This window comes from Lipotes vexillifer, unplaced genomic scaffold (assembly GCF_000442215.2).
Source record: "Lipotes vexillifer unplaced genomic scaffold, Lipotes_vexillifer_v1.1 scaffold184, whole genome shotgun sequence".
NCBI classification, from domain to species: domain Eukaryota; kingdom Metazoa; phylum Chordata; class Mammalia; order Artiodactyla; family Lipotidae; genus Lipotes; species Lipotes vexillifer.
The window spans coordinates 269,564-283,748 of NW_006783561.1; the positions used below are offsets into that span (position 1 = coordinate 269,564).

The 14,185-nt window shown below is 37.8% G+C and overlaps 1 protein-coding gene across 1 annotated transcript in view; it reads left to right on the forward strand.

The window, feature by feature from the left end:
* The window catches only part of LOC103079307 (protein CC2D2B), a 35,346-nt gene that overhangs the window by 9,688 nt on the left and 11,473 nt on the right, over window positions 1-14,185 (forward strand). Inside the window, exons 4-7 of the mRNA XM_007456176.1 lie at window positions 4,750-4,848; window positions 7,585-7,782; window positions 10,863-10,952; window positions 13,539-13,652. Coding sequence (XP_007456238.1) covers window positions 4,750-4,848; window positions 7,585-7,782; window positions 10,863-10,952; window positions 13,539-13,652 — 501 coding nt within the window. The remainder of the gene's footprint in view (window positions 1-4,749; window positions 4,849-7,584; window positions 7,783-10,862; window positions 10,953-13,538; window positions 13,653-14,185) is intronic.

Here is a 14,185-nt window from a genome sequence, read left to right on the forward strand (position 1 = left end):
ATCCATCCATGTCTCAACAAATGACCCAATTTCGTTCCTTTAGATGGCTGAGTAATATTCCATTGTATATATGTACCATATCTTCTTTATCTATTCGTCTGTCGATGGGCATTTAGGTTGCTTCCATGACCTGGGTATTGTAAATAGTGCTGCAATGAACATTGGGGTGCATGTGTCTTTTTGAATTATGGTTTTCTCTGGGTATATGCCCAGTAGTGGGATTGCTGGATCATATGGTAATTCTATTTTTAGTTTTTTAAGGAACCTCCGTACTGTTCTCCATAGTGGCTGTAGCAATTTACATTCCCACCAACAGTGCAAGAGGGTTCCCTTTTCTCCACACCCTCTCCAGCATTTGTTGTTTGCAGATTTTCTGATGATGCCCATTCTAACTGGTGTGAGGCGATACCTCATTGTAGTTTTGATTTGCATTTCTCTAATAATTAGTGACGTTGAGAAGCTTTTCATGTGCTTCTTGGCTATCTGTATGTCTTCTTTGGAGAAATGTCTACTTAGGTCTTCTGCCCATTTTTGGATTGGGTTGTTTGTTTTTTTTAATATTGAGCTGCATGAGCTGTTTACATATTTTAGCGATTAATCCTTTGTCCATTGATTCATTTGCAAATATTTTCTCTGATTCTGAGGGTTGTCTTTTCATCTTGTTTATGGTTTCCTTTGCTGTGCAAAAGCTTTCAAGTTTCATTAGGTCCCATTTGTTTATTTTTGCTTTTATTTCCATTACTCTAGGAGGTGGATCAAAAAAGATCTTGCTGTGATTTATGTCAAAGAGTGTTCTTCCTATGTTTTCCTCTAAGAGTTTTATAGTGTCTGGTCTTACATTTAGGTGTCTAATCCATTTGAGTTTATTTTTGTGTATGGTGTTAAGAAGTGTTCTAATTTCATTCGTTTACATGTAACTGTCCAGTTTTCCCAGCACCACTTATTGAAGAGACTGTCTTTTCTCCATTGTATATCCTTGCCTCCCTTGTCATAGATTAGTTGACCCTAGGTGCGTGGGTTTATCTCTGGGCTTTCTATCTTGTTCCATTGATCTATGTTTCTGTTTTTGTGCCAGTACCATACTGTGTTGATTACTGTAGCTTTGTAGTATAGTCTGAAGTCAGGGAGTCTGACTCCTCCAGCTCCAATTTTTTCCCTCAAGACTGCTCTGGCTATTCGGGTTTTTTGTGTCTCCATACAAATTTTAAGAATTTTTGTTCTAGTTCTGTAAAAAATGCCATTGGTAATTTGATAGGGATTGCATTGAATCTGTAGATTGCTTTGGGTAGTATAGTCATTTTCACAATATTGATTCTTCCAATCCAAGAATATGGTATATCTCTCCATCTGTTGGTATCATCTTTAATTTCTTTCATCAGTGTCTTATAGTTTTCTGCATACAGGTTTTTGCCTCCCTAGGTAGGTTTATTCCTAGGTATTTTATTCTTTTTGTTGCAATGGTAAATGGGAGTGTTTCCTTAATTTCTTTTTCAGATTTTTCATCATTATTGTATAGGAATGCAAGAGATTTCTGGGAGTGTTCCTTCCTCCACAATTTTTTGGAAGAGTTTGAGAAGGATGGGTGTTAGCTCTTCTCTAAATGTTTGTTAGAATTCACTTGTGAAGCCATCTGGTCCTGGACTTTTGTTTGTGTGAAGATTTTTAGTCACAGTTTCAATTTCATTACTTGTGATTGGTCTGTTCATATTTTCTATTTCTTCCTGGTTCAGTCTTGGAAGGTTATACCTTTCTAAGAATTTGTCCACTTCTTCCAGGTTGTCCATTTTATTGGCATAGAGTTGCTTGTAGTAGTCTCTTAGGATGCTTTGTATTTCTGCAGTGTCTGTTGTAACTTCTCCTTTTTCATTTCTAATTTTATTGATTTGAGTCCTCTCCCTCTTTTTCTTGATGAGTCTGGCTAATGGTTTATCAATTTTGTTTATCTTCTCAAAGAACCAGCTTTTAGTTTTATTGATCTTTGCTATTGTTTTCTTTGTTTCTATTTCATTTATTTCTTGTCTGATCGCTATGGTTTCTTTCCTTCTGCTAACTTTTGGTTTTGTTTGTTCTTCTTTCTCTAGTTCCTTCAGGTGTAAAGTTAGATTGTTTATTTGAGGTTTTTCTTGTTTCTTGAGGTAGGCTTGTATAGCTATAAACTTCCCTCTTAGAACTGCTTTTGCTGCATCCCATAGGTGTTGTATCGTCTTGTTTTCATTGTCATTTGTCTCGGTATTTTTTGATTTCCTCTTTGATTTGTTCAGTGATCTCTTGGTTATTTAGTAACGTATTGTTTAGCCTCCATGTGTTTGTGTTTTTTACGTTTTTTTTCCCTGTAATTCATTTCTAATCTCATAGCATTGTGGTCAGAAAATATGCTTGTTATGATTTCAATTTTGTTAAATTTACTGAGGCTTGCTTTGTGACCCAAGATGTGATCTATCCTAGAGAATGTTCCATGCGCACTTGAGAAGAAACTGGAATCTGCTGTTTTTGGATGGAATGTCCTATAAATATCAATTAAATCTGGTCTATTGTGTCATTTAAATCTTCTGTTTCCTTATTTATTTTCGTTTTGGATGATCTGTCCACTGGTGTAAGTGAGGTGTTAAAGTCCCCCACTATTATTGTGTTACTGTGGATTTCCTGTTTCATAGCTGTTAGCAGTTGTCTTATGTGTTGGGGTGCTCGTATTTTGGGTGCATATATATTTACAATTGTTATATCTTCCTCTTGGATTGATCCCTTGATCATTATGTAGTGTCCTTCCTTGTCTCTTGTAACATTCTTTATTTTAAAGTCTATTTTATCTGATATGAGTATTACTACTCCAGCTTTCTTTTGATTTCCATTTGCATGGAGTATCTTTTTCCATCCCCTCACTTTCAGTCAGTATGTGTCCCTAGGTCTGAAGTGTGTCTCTTGTAGACAGCAAATATATGGGTCTTGTTTTTGTATCCATTCAGCAAGCCTGTGTCTTTTGGTCGGAGCATTTAATCCATTCGCATTTAAGGTAATTATCAATAGGTATGTTCTTATTACCATTTTCTTAATTTTGGGAGGTTTGTTTTCGTAGGTCCTTTTCTTCTCTTGTGTTTCCCACTTAGAGAAGTTCCTTTGGCATTTGTTGTAGAGCTGGTTTGGTGGTGCTGAATTCTCTTAGCTTTTGCTTGTCTGTAAAGCTTTTGATTTCTCCAGCACATCTGAATGAGATCCATGCCAGGTAGAGTAATCTTGTTTGTAGGTTCTTCCCTTTCATCACTTTAAATATATCATGCCACTCCTTTCTGGCTTGTAGAGTTTCTTCTGAGAAATCAGCTGTTAACCTTATGGGAGTTCCCTTGTATGTTTTTTGTCATTTTTCCCTTGTTGCTTTCAATAATTTTTCTTTGTCTTTAATTTTTGCCAATTTGATTACTATGTGTCTCGGCATGTTTCTCCTTGGGTTTATCCTGTATGGTACTCTCTGCACTTCTTGGACTTGGGTGGCTATTTCCTTTCCCATGTTAGGGAAGTTTTCGATCATAATCTCTTCAAATATTTTCTCTGGTCCTTTCTCTCTCTCTTCTCCTTCTGGGACCCCTATAATGCAAATGTTGTTGCATTTAATTTTGTCCCAGAGGTCTCTTAGGCTGTCTTCATTTCTTTTCATTCTTTTTTCTTTATTCTGTTCCACAGCAGTGAATTCCACCATTCTGTCTTCTAGGTCACTTATCTGTTCTTCTGCCTCAGTTATTCTGCTATTGATTCCTTCTAGTGTAGTTTCCATTTCAGTTATTGTATTGTTCATCTCTGTTTGTTTGTTCTTTAATTCTTCTAGGTCTTTGTTAAACATTTCTTGCATCTTCTTGATCTTTGCCTCCATTCTTTTTCCAACGTCCTGGATCATCTTCACTATCATTATTCTGAATTCTTTTTCTGGAAGGTTGCCTATCTCCACTTCATTTAGTTGTTTTTCTGAGGTTTTATCTTGTCCCTTCATCTGGTACATAGCCCTCTGCCTTTTCATCTTGTCTGTCTTTCTATAAATGTGGTTTTTGTTCCACAGGCTGCAGGATTGTAGTTCTTCTTGCTTCTGCTGTCTGCCCTCTGGTGGATGAGGCTATTTAAGAGGCTTGTGCAAGTTTCCTGTTGGGAGGGAATGGTGGTGGGTGGAGCTGACTGTTCAGTGTAATAATCTCTACCTTTTAATGAATGGCTATTTACATTTTGTGTAATTATTGACCTGGTTGGGTTCCATCTTCCTATTTGCTTTCTGCTGTCCCATCTCTTCTTTGTTCCTTTTTCTTTTTTTCCTCCCTTTTTTGCACTAATAGAGTTCTTTTATGATTCTATCACACTTCCACTATTGGCTTATTAGCTATACTTCTTTTATTTCTTAATTGTTGCTCTAGCTTTTATTATATATTCTTTATCACAGTCTATCTTTATATAATATTATGCCACTTCATATATAGTGTAAGAACAGGATATTACTCTACTTCCATTTCCCCTCCTGTGCTTTGTGTTAGTGTTATCATACATTTTCCTTATATGCATGTCATAAACTCCACAACAGGTCATTATTATTGCTTTAAATAGTCAATTATCTTTTAAAGAAATTTTTTAAAATGCGAAAAAAAATCTTTTCTATTTACTCTTTGGTTTCTTTTTAAAAAGGAAGAGAATTTTTTATACTTACCTACATGTTTGTGTGAAATTATCCATCACATGATATAGAATGAGTAATAGGAAATTTATTTATTTTAATAGGATCACAGTTTCAAGAGCTGCAGTGGTCATTCATATATAAGAAAGAATTGGCTAGGATCCATTGTCTTCCCTTTCTCTGCTCTCCTGCAACAATCTGAGGTAATAGAAAATGATTCTTTGCTAATTATTCTGAATTTTTGTCTCTGGCTAATAGAAATACCTGTGTCTTTGAGTCATATTCTGAGTGGCAGGTTGATAAGTTAGTCAAAATGATCCTGTATTCAGCTGCCCCATGGGTGTTGGAGTATTTGAAGGTTTTAGCTGTCTCTGGAATAGGAGACACCCACAAATTTATTTCATTTATTTTTAGAGTGTTTGTTGATGAAGAAAAGGACAGGTAGCCTTAAGTCTTAAAGCAACATTCATATTTGCTCTTAATAGTTTTGTAAGACAAGATTCATAAATATTCTGATTAATGACATTGCTTTGTAACCATGGGTTCCAGGAGTTTCAGCTCCTCAAACACTGTTTATTGTTAATGGTGAGACTGAAGATTAGCATCTGTGTCTGTGGTACCCCCAGAGGGCTCTGCTGCTGGGTTTAGCAGCAAGAATATGCCTACATGGCCAGCAAAATATAAAATCCCCATTCTAGATTTCATTTGGGGCCCTGTAACTTACAGAGATATGCCAGTTACAGATGATTCAGAAATGAATTTTCTACCTCAAGGAGTTCACTGTCTATAGAAGAAAACAACCATTTCAGTACAACATGGTAATGCTGTAGGGCTTTGATAGGGGCATGAGATTGGTACTATGAGAACACTGAGTAAGGAGTACCCTACCCTTCCTGGTTTGGAGGGGGAAGCAAGGGGGTGTTCAGAGGGGTTCGGGGTAGGTAAGAGGGGAATGAGGAGGAGGATGAAAGATCAGGGGAATATTTACAGAGGAGATAACTTTTAATCAAGTCCCTAAAGATGCATTTATCAAACACACAAAGTCATTTGACTCAGAAGGAATTATGTGTGTATCAGTTAGTACTACTGTATCCAGTCATATGCAACAGAAAACCTGACTAACAGTGGCTGATGTAAGAGGTCTATTTATCTCACAAAAAAGAAGTCTAGATGCCAGTGCATCTGCTCAAGAATATCATCAAGGATCCAAGCTACTTTTGTCTCTATGTTCTACTCTCCTTATCATGTGACTTTCATCCTCATAATTGCACCTCCAGCCTCATATTCATGCTGCAGACAGGAGGTGGGGTGAAGCAAGAAGGGGCAGTGCCTGTATCAGGAAAACAGACACTTCCCCAGAAAACCTCTCAGGCTTCTTGCATTTTACTTATGTGACTTGGTCACTACATGGCTGTCATGTTACCACCTAAAACTGTTGGTGAGAAAGGAGAAGAGAATGGGGGAGACTAGAAACGTCTGCGTATTATGCAATCACAGGATGTCCTGAGGGAGCACGCTGAAAATACAAGTGCTGCAGATAAAGAGCAACGGAGATTTTAAATTGTTGGAGGTATAGGGCTTCCTATGTTTGTAAATCCCTGCAGATGTTTCTCAGTCTCAGGCCAGATGCTAGGATAGAGAAGTAATTAAGAATGTGAGCTTCAAAGGGGGACCAACCAGGCTTCCCTGGTGGCGCAGTGGTTGAGAGTCTGCCTGCCGATGCAGGGGACACGGGTTCGTGCCCCGGTCCGGGAAGATCCCACATGCCGTGGAGCGGCTGGGCCCGTGAGCCATGGCCACTGAGCCTGCGCGTCCGGAGCCGGTGCTCCGCAGCGGGAGAGGCCACAGCAGTGAGAGGCCCGTGTACCCCCGCCCCCCCCCAAAAAAAGTGGACCAACCTGTGTTGTAATCCTGGCTCTACTACTCATTAGTTTTGTGATCTTGCACGAATTACTTACATGCTCTGAGCCCCAGTTTCCTTATCTATAAAATGGAGATAAGAGCGGTGTCTACCTCACTGAATAATATGATCTATATCAAGCACTTGGCAGAATGCCTTGTACATAGTAAGTGCTCAATAACTATTAGTTATATTAGTATTATTATTAGTTATTATTGTAAATTATCTCCTCCCAAACATGCGCGTGCACGCGCGCACGCGCACACACACACACACACACACACACACACACACAAGATCCCTCCTCCAGTGGACTTTGGGTCATCCTTCCTACTTTTACATTTTTTTTTTCCTCTTTCGAGACCCAATGCAAAATGTATCATGGTCTTTTAGCATTTTCTCTGAGCTTAAATTAGATCTTCTAAGAGCTTTTATCACTCTGGTCCATTAACTTGCTTCATTGTTTCATCCCTTTCTTACTTCTGCCTTCTCCACGTACTACATATTAGACAGGGACCCAGGGTGTCAAGGTTGCCTGTGAACAAATCATCATGGAGAAGCTTACCATCCTTGTGCAAGTACCTATTAGTAGAATCAGCATGAACCCATACAAGCCTGTTTCCTGCAATGGAGAAGACTGAACTGAGCTGTACTATATTTGACTGATGTTTATTTTCATCATGCAGAATCCATTATACTGATATACTCTTTCAGATTAGTGGAACATTTCAAGTAAATATTCCACCAGTTTTGCTTGGGTATACTTGGAGTGAGACTTATGTGTCTCCTAAAGAAGATTATAATGGACAGAATTTAAAAGAATGTACCTTCTTAAATATTTTTGCTACTATTGAACCTCAAGTATCATATGCCATCTGTAATCCAGAACTAAACAAGGTAGGTTTTACACTGAATTATTTTCATATATACTCTCAAAGAAGTGTTAATTTCAAAGCTGACAAAAATGAATGTTGGTTCTTGATATTTTCCTGTGGGGACAATATAGTACAATGTTGAAATATTTTAAACTTGATTCTAGTTTTCAGGTCAAATAGATGTTTTGGAGAGAGCACAGATTTTTAAAAAAAATTGTAAGGCATTATTTCCTGAACGAAGAATCACAACTACTGTTTTTAATGATGAAGGGATACAGATCTTAGTAACAAGATATATCAAGGCATTGAATCCACCTCAACAACTCCTGGATATATTTCTTCATGATTCTAATACAACACTTGTAAGTTATATTTATTTTAGTAGCTTTATTGTGATATTCGTATACCATACAATTTGCCTTTCCAAAGCATATAATTCAATGGCTTTTAGTATATACATGGAGCTGTGCAACCATCACCACAGTAAATTTTAGAACATTTTGATCACTCCAAATTTATTTTAACTTATGTACTTTTTATTATTAACTTTGAGTATAACTTTCTTGTTAAAATTACTTTACCTTCAGAAACAGTTTCCTGAGAGAAAAACCATCTATGTTGCAATGTGTCCTCTTGAGCACCAGATGGAAGAAAACATTTCTTCCTGATCCCCTTCACTTCTGCCCACTTGTACTAGAGAGTCACTGTTGCCACACCAGTTCACGTGACCATATCAGCTTCACAACTTTTCTGTCAAACTTTGAAAAATGACACAGAAAAATTCCTTTGACTTCCAGGCAAAATTAAAAGTTATGTTTCTAAAGGAGTTGTGCCCTTCTAAGGATTGCTTATTGTTGTATGTGGGAGTGAAGAAACTATGTTTTTTGGGGTTTTGTTTTATTTATTTTTGGCTGCCTCGGGTCTTCGTTACTGCACACAGACTTTCTCTAGTTGCGGCAAGCGGGGGCTACTCTTCGTTGCGGTGTGTGGGCTTCTCATTGCGGTGGCTTCTCTTGTTGCAGAGCACGGGCTCTAGGAGCGCGGGCTTCAGTAGTTGCAGCATGCAGGCTCAGTAGTTGTGGGGCACGGGCTTAGTTGCTCCGTGGCATGTGGGATCTTCCCAGACCTATGTTACGTTTTGCTATGTAAACTGCCAACATAACACTTCCCACCCCATCCTTACGTGGCTTTATGCATATCTGTTATTTACCAGCTGACACAAGAGACATGTACCTGTATTCATTATGGACTCAGAAGAGAATATAGCTTCTTCCACTCTGAGAAACGAAAATGTGAAATCAGAGATCTAGTCTCCCGTTTAAGAAAAAAATAAGCTTTGCAGACAGGTTTACTTTATAAGGTTGGAACAGCAGCACCATGCACGAAATACAAACCACAAATTTTTCTGTTTCTGAAGTTCCTATATTGTTATTAATTTTGGTCTTAAGTTGATAGATTCCACAGAAGGTGATAAGTATCTTTTACCTCTTCCTCCATTAGAAAATTAGGTTAATAATGGATTTCTTGATCAAGAGCATCACCACTTACTAAAACGTACATGGAGAGAATAATCAATAAACAGGCTTTCTAGGATCTTCTTTTTTTAAGTCTTCTGCAACATTTATTGATAAACAGGAAAGGGGTTTTATTTACAGTTTTAAAGCTCTTTTTTGTCACTCTTATTAGTAATTTTCTATCTATGTATGGTAATGTCCAGTTTTAAAAATACTTTATGATTTAAGACTTTAAATCATAAAATGTCTGTTTAGCTGATTAGTTCTCCCCTATACTTCTAAAAGAGAAATTGTACAGTACAAGAGTCATTCATTGGGATTAGATTTATTAATCTAGTTACCTACTAGTTTGACATTTTAGGAAGGAGGTAATTGGTTTTTTTTAATGATGGATAAACTTGTGCTGGTGTTTTGGACCTTATGATGCTGAGCATGTTCTGCCCTGGTGCTAATGTTTAACATAATTTTATATTTACAAACATACCTGCTACCCAGAGGCAAGTATTAATTTAGTCCATATGGACTACTGACCCCTCTTGAGACTGCAACATACATACTCCTAAACACACTCATACATTTTGTGTTTAGACTTTAAAGTATCTTAACCCATTTCTGGACACGAATGTGTTACAAACCTCCTGATTTCTAGCAACATATAAAAAAACACTGCTATTAAAAACACTTCACAAGTCATTGTCAGCCATTGCTGGCATTCTGTCACTAGAGAATACACAGCAATATCTGGTATGTTGCAAGCTTTCAAGATAGCCTGGATTTTAAAAGTTGGTCCATTAGTTGTATCTGATGGATGTAAATTTGCCTCCTAGTTCACTTTGTGTCAAGAGCTAAAACTGTGAACTTTCTCTTATTGGTGGGTAATAACTGAAAATAAAGATTTTATTTTCATAAAAAAAAGAAAAAATAAGCTTTGATTAAAGGGCATCTATGAAAAATCATTTATACCTTTTATTTATTCAGGCTTGATTGAGTCAGTTGACTCTCCTCAGAAAATTTATATTATTTCCCAGTATAAAGCTCTTACCTGGATTCTTTAAGCTAAAATCAAAAGTCCTAGTTTAGATCACCTTTTGCTACACTCTGCTTTTCCATTACATGTTTCTTGCCTGTTTCCTGACACCCAAAGTCCAAGGAGATAATAATGTTCTCAGATTTCTTTCAAGGACAATCTTTGCCTTTTCAAAAAAGTATAAATCCTAGCTCCTTTGCTTATCAAGGATTGTGAACCATGTTTAATTAATTGCATGAAGTCAGAAACATGACCAGTGTAGGAAGTCATAATAGTGCATAAATGGTGGCTATTGTAAATCAGTGAAAATGTTGGTGAACTTTCTGTGTTAGCTCATTGTTTATTTGTATTCCTTTCTTCTTTCCTACTCTAGTCCGAGTCCTTATCTCCAGCCCTATAGGGGGAACAATCCATAATAGAACTTCTGTTGTTGGAAAAAGTAGGCTGCACCAATAACTTCTTGCTGCAGCAACTTGTAACTAGTTTTTATTAATAAAAATATTTCTGCTTGATTTTGAACCTAAAAGTAAATCAAACTTTTGCTATTCTTCAACATCTTTTTTCATTTTTTAAACAGTTATACTTTAAAGTATACATGTAATGTATCGTGTTTAAATTTTTTACTTATAACAATGAAATGTAATAGTTAACATGCATGCTCTGAAGTCATGCTAACTTGGGCTTATTCCCAGAGACCCATATATTGTGTTAGTGTGTGACCCTGAGCAAGTTATCTTAGCACTCTAAGCTTGTTTCTTCTTTTGTAAAATAAAATTAATAATAGTGTATACTTCATAGGCTTGTAGGATACACTAAATGTGATGACAGTGCATGTAAAGCACTGTGCTTGGTGATAGGCATATAGTATGCTCTCAGTAACTGTTAGTTAATATTATTTTAGGACCTCGTTGCTCACTTTGTATCTTTGATTCCTATTATGCCTGATACACTGGATGAAAATGATGGTTTTGATATATGGATGACATCAGAGGTAACAAATTACATTTTATAATTTAAATGTATAGTATTTCTTACTTGCTTTTCTTTTAAAGAAAACTTTTAAAAAATATTATGCACTTATGTAGTAATTTGCTTCGTGCAATTTGAAGGCAATTGATAATTTAATACATCATTTTCAGCTCTATAACGATCCGTAAAAATAATTCTTAAAGACCAAAATTCTTATTCAACATTTTAAGTAGCTCATAATATTGAGATTCACCAGGAATTCCAGGAGTACAATATTATGACATTCTCCAGAGAGAAATATGGCTTGTTCACTATAGAGGTGGTCAGACCCTGAAGTCTAGCAGAAATACCACCACTTCCCAGAAGCTTTCCCCAGTTTTCCCACATCTGAATGAAGAGCTTATATAGCAGTGCTCTTCCTTGGCACTTGGATTAAAATTGTCTTTAGACTGATTTCCAAGTAAAATACAGGCCCCATGCAATATTTGGGACATATTTATACTAAAAAACTACTTGTTTATCTGAAATTCAAATTGAACTAGGCATCCTATTCCCCACCCCACCCCCGCAAGTGTGGCAGCCCTAATTAGAACACATTTTCCATTCCACCTTAAATTATATTTAGTTGCTTATATACTGGCCCTATACCCACACACTGTACCTATACATCGCAAGTTTAATCTCCTTGAATGATAAGGAAGATTTGATTCTTATTTATTTTTATATTCGTCACTTGTACGTACTTTAAATTTAGCAAGTATTCAACATTTTTAATGGAAAATACCAGCATGATGGGAGCCTAAGAGAAGGACACTTTCCATCTGTAACTGATAGTCCTGGCACTTATCTAGAATGTTTTAGAGGTTAGATTTTTTAGCTGAAATGGACTTAGGGGGCACAGGACTATCTTAATAGGTCAGCTACCCTGCCTTCTGCTAAGTGGGAGTAAGGGAGATACAAGCACGTGGTTTGTTTCAGGATCCAGTGATTCAAATCTGGTAAAACTCAAAGAGGTGTCAGTTAACTCTAGTTTCTTCTTAGACTCTTCAAACTAATCAGAATGTGTTCAGGGGTATTATGATCCTGCAGAACACTGAAAGTAGCTAAAGTAGCTAAAAATAACCATTCAGGCAAATACTAGTGCTCCCGAGTGCCCTTCAGTCCAAACAATACCCATAATCCACAGGTTACCACAGTCATAGGCTTCCTCTTGGCTAATGTCTTCCCATTGACATGAACTCTTTGGACTTGGGATACCCATGAGTGAATGACTAATTAGATTGTCACAAGACAAGAGTTATTTCTCCTACCCAACATACAGTCTTGGAGTCAAACAAACCTTGGTTCAAATCCTACTTCAACCATCTGATAGCTGTGTGACCTAAGATAAGTTATTTAGCTTCTTTGAACCTCAGTTTCCTCATCTTTGTCATACAGGGGTTTTGAAAGGATAGGCACCTGGAACGCAGTATGTTAGTCACCTACTCTCATCCATTCCCTCCTTCTCTTATGAAATCCAGTCAGGGGAACCTCCTTGGCCTGACATTGAAGACTGCTCATAATCTGCTCTTCATTCTCCTGTTCACACAGATCTTTCAGAAGAGCCACGTTACCATCCTCCCTAGCCTCCATCCCTCACCATCACATTCAGCCGGTGTGTACTGATGTGGCCATATCAGTTGTTAAAACATTGAAATGCTTCCAGACTGGTAAATAGTCACTCCAAGGGCTCCTGAGCGCCCCCTCCCCAAGCTCCCTGACCACCACAGCCCTTTCTCTGGGACTAACGAAATGGAAGCATATGTGCAGTCTAAATGGTTCAGCGCTACTCAGCAATAACACATCATTGCCATATGAACATTTGGGCCTGTACATTTCGTTAGATCCTTTGATTTTTCAAGCCAGAAATCCAGAGTTTTATATGAGATCTTCCAATTTTTAAAAGTATTTCGGGGCCAAATGAAACACACCTATCAACTAGAACTAGGTTACAGACCACTGGTCTGCCACCTCTGCTGTGCTTTTTCTCTCCTGCTACCACTGCTTTACTAGGCACCCTGTATTTGATTACACCCAGCCCAACTGTTCAGCTCTTTCAATTAAAGAATTTTCCATTACTCTTTCTGATTGGGCTCCAACTCAGATCTCTTCCTCTCTTTCAGTTGAGAGCACTATATTGGTACAGGACAGAGTGTAGCTCCATTGACCAAAGGATCCCTCCCTCCAAAAACACTATGTGATTTCCCATCAGGTGAAGTTCCTTAAAATATCAGCCAATATATCCCTGTTTTCCCAGGGTATTTGTCTCAAACAAAAATGCCCCATTTTGGAGGATAAAATTATTGGGTCACTTACACAGTATCCACATTAATTATCCCATGATAAAGGTGATCCTTATGTTCCAAGTTAATGTTCTCTCTTTCTAATGCCCTAGTGTTTTAACAAGCAAAAGGTGCTGGAGCTTTCGGCTTTGCAGTCATCTTAGTGACCTGGCAAGAATGTGTGTGTGAGGGTTTGGAGGGACTCTAAATCTGTTGAATGCTTGCATTACTCAACTTTCTCTCCTCCCCTCCTTTTCTGTGTCTTTGTTGCTTTTGTTTTGCTTTAGCGCTGCATCAGTTTGGCTATTGGAAATAAGGAGGAGCATGCCATACTTCTCTGTAATTTCTTCCTGTATTTTGGAAAGAAAGCTTTGGTCCTCCTAGGAACCTCGATGTTGGAAGTAAGTGTTGGACTTAATATGTAAATAGTGTAAACAAAACTAATTAGCCTTTAGCTGCAAGTTTAAAAGACTTCAACCACAAGTTTCCTTCTTTTCACAAGCTAATTAGGAAATTTCCTAGGCGAACAATTATTTACTTAGGAGGATAATGTTCGTTCATCAAAATTTCTACAATGTAAAGAATGACTTCCTTTTGTTTTTCTTCTTCGTAAAGTGGTACAAATAATAGTGCTACTCCATGGAGATACTAAAAATATTAAATTACATAGTAAATAGCACTGGGAGCAGCACCTGGTTTATGTGGAAAATGCTCGATAAAATGGTGGTGGTGGCTTCCCTGGTGGCGCAGTGCTTGAGAGTCCGCCTGCCGATGCAGGAGACGCGGGTTCGTGCCCCGTTTCGGGAAGATCCCACATGCCGCGGAGCGGCTGGGCCCGTGAGCCATGGCCACTGAGCCTGCGCGTCCGGAGCCTGTGCTCCGCAAATGGGAGAGGCCACAACAGTGAGAGGCCCGCATAACGCAAGAAAAAAAA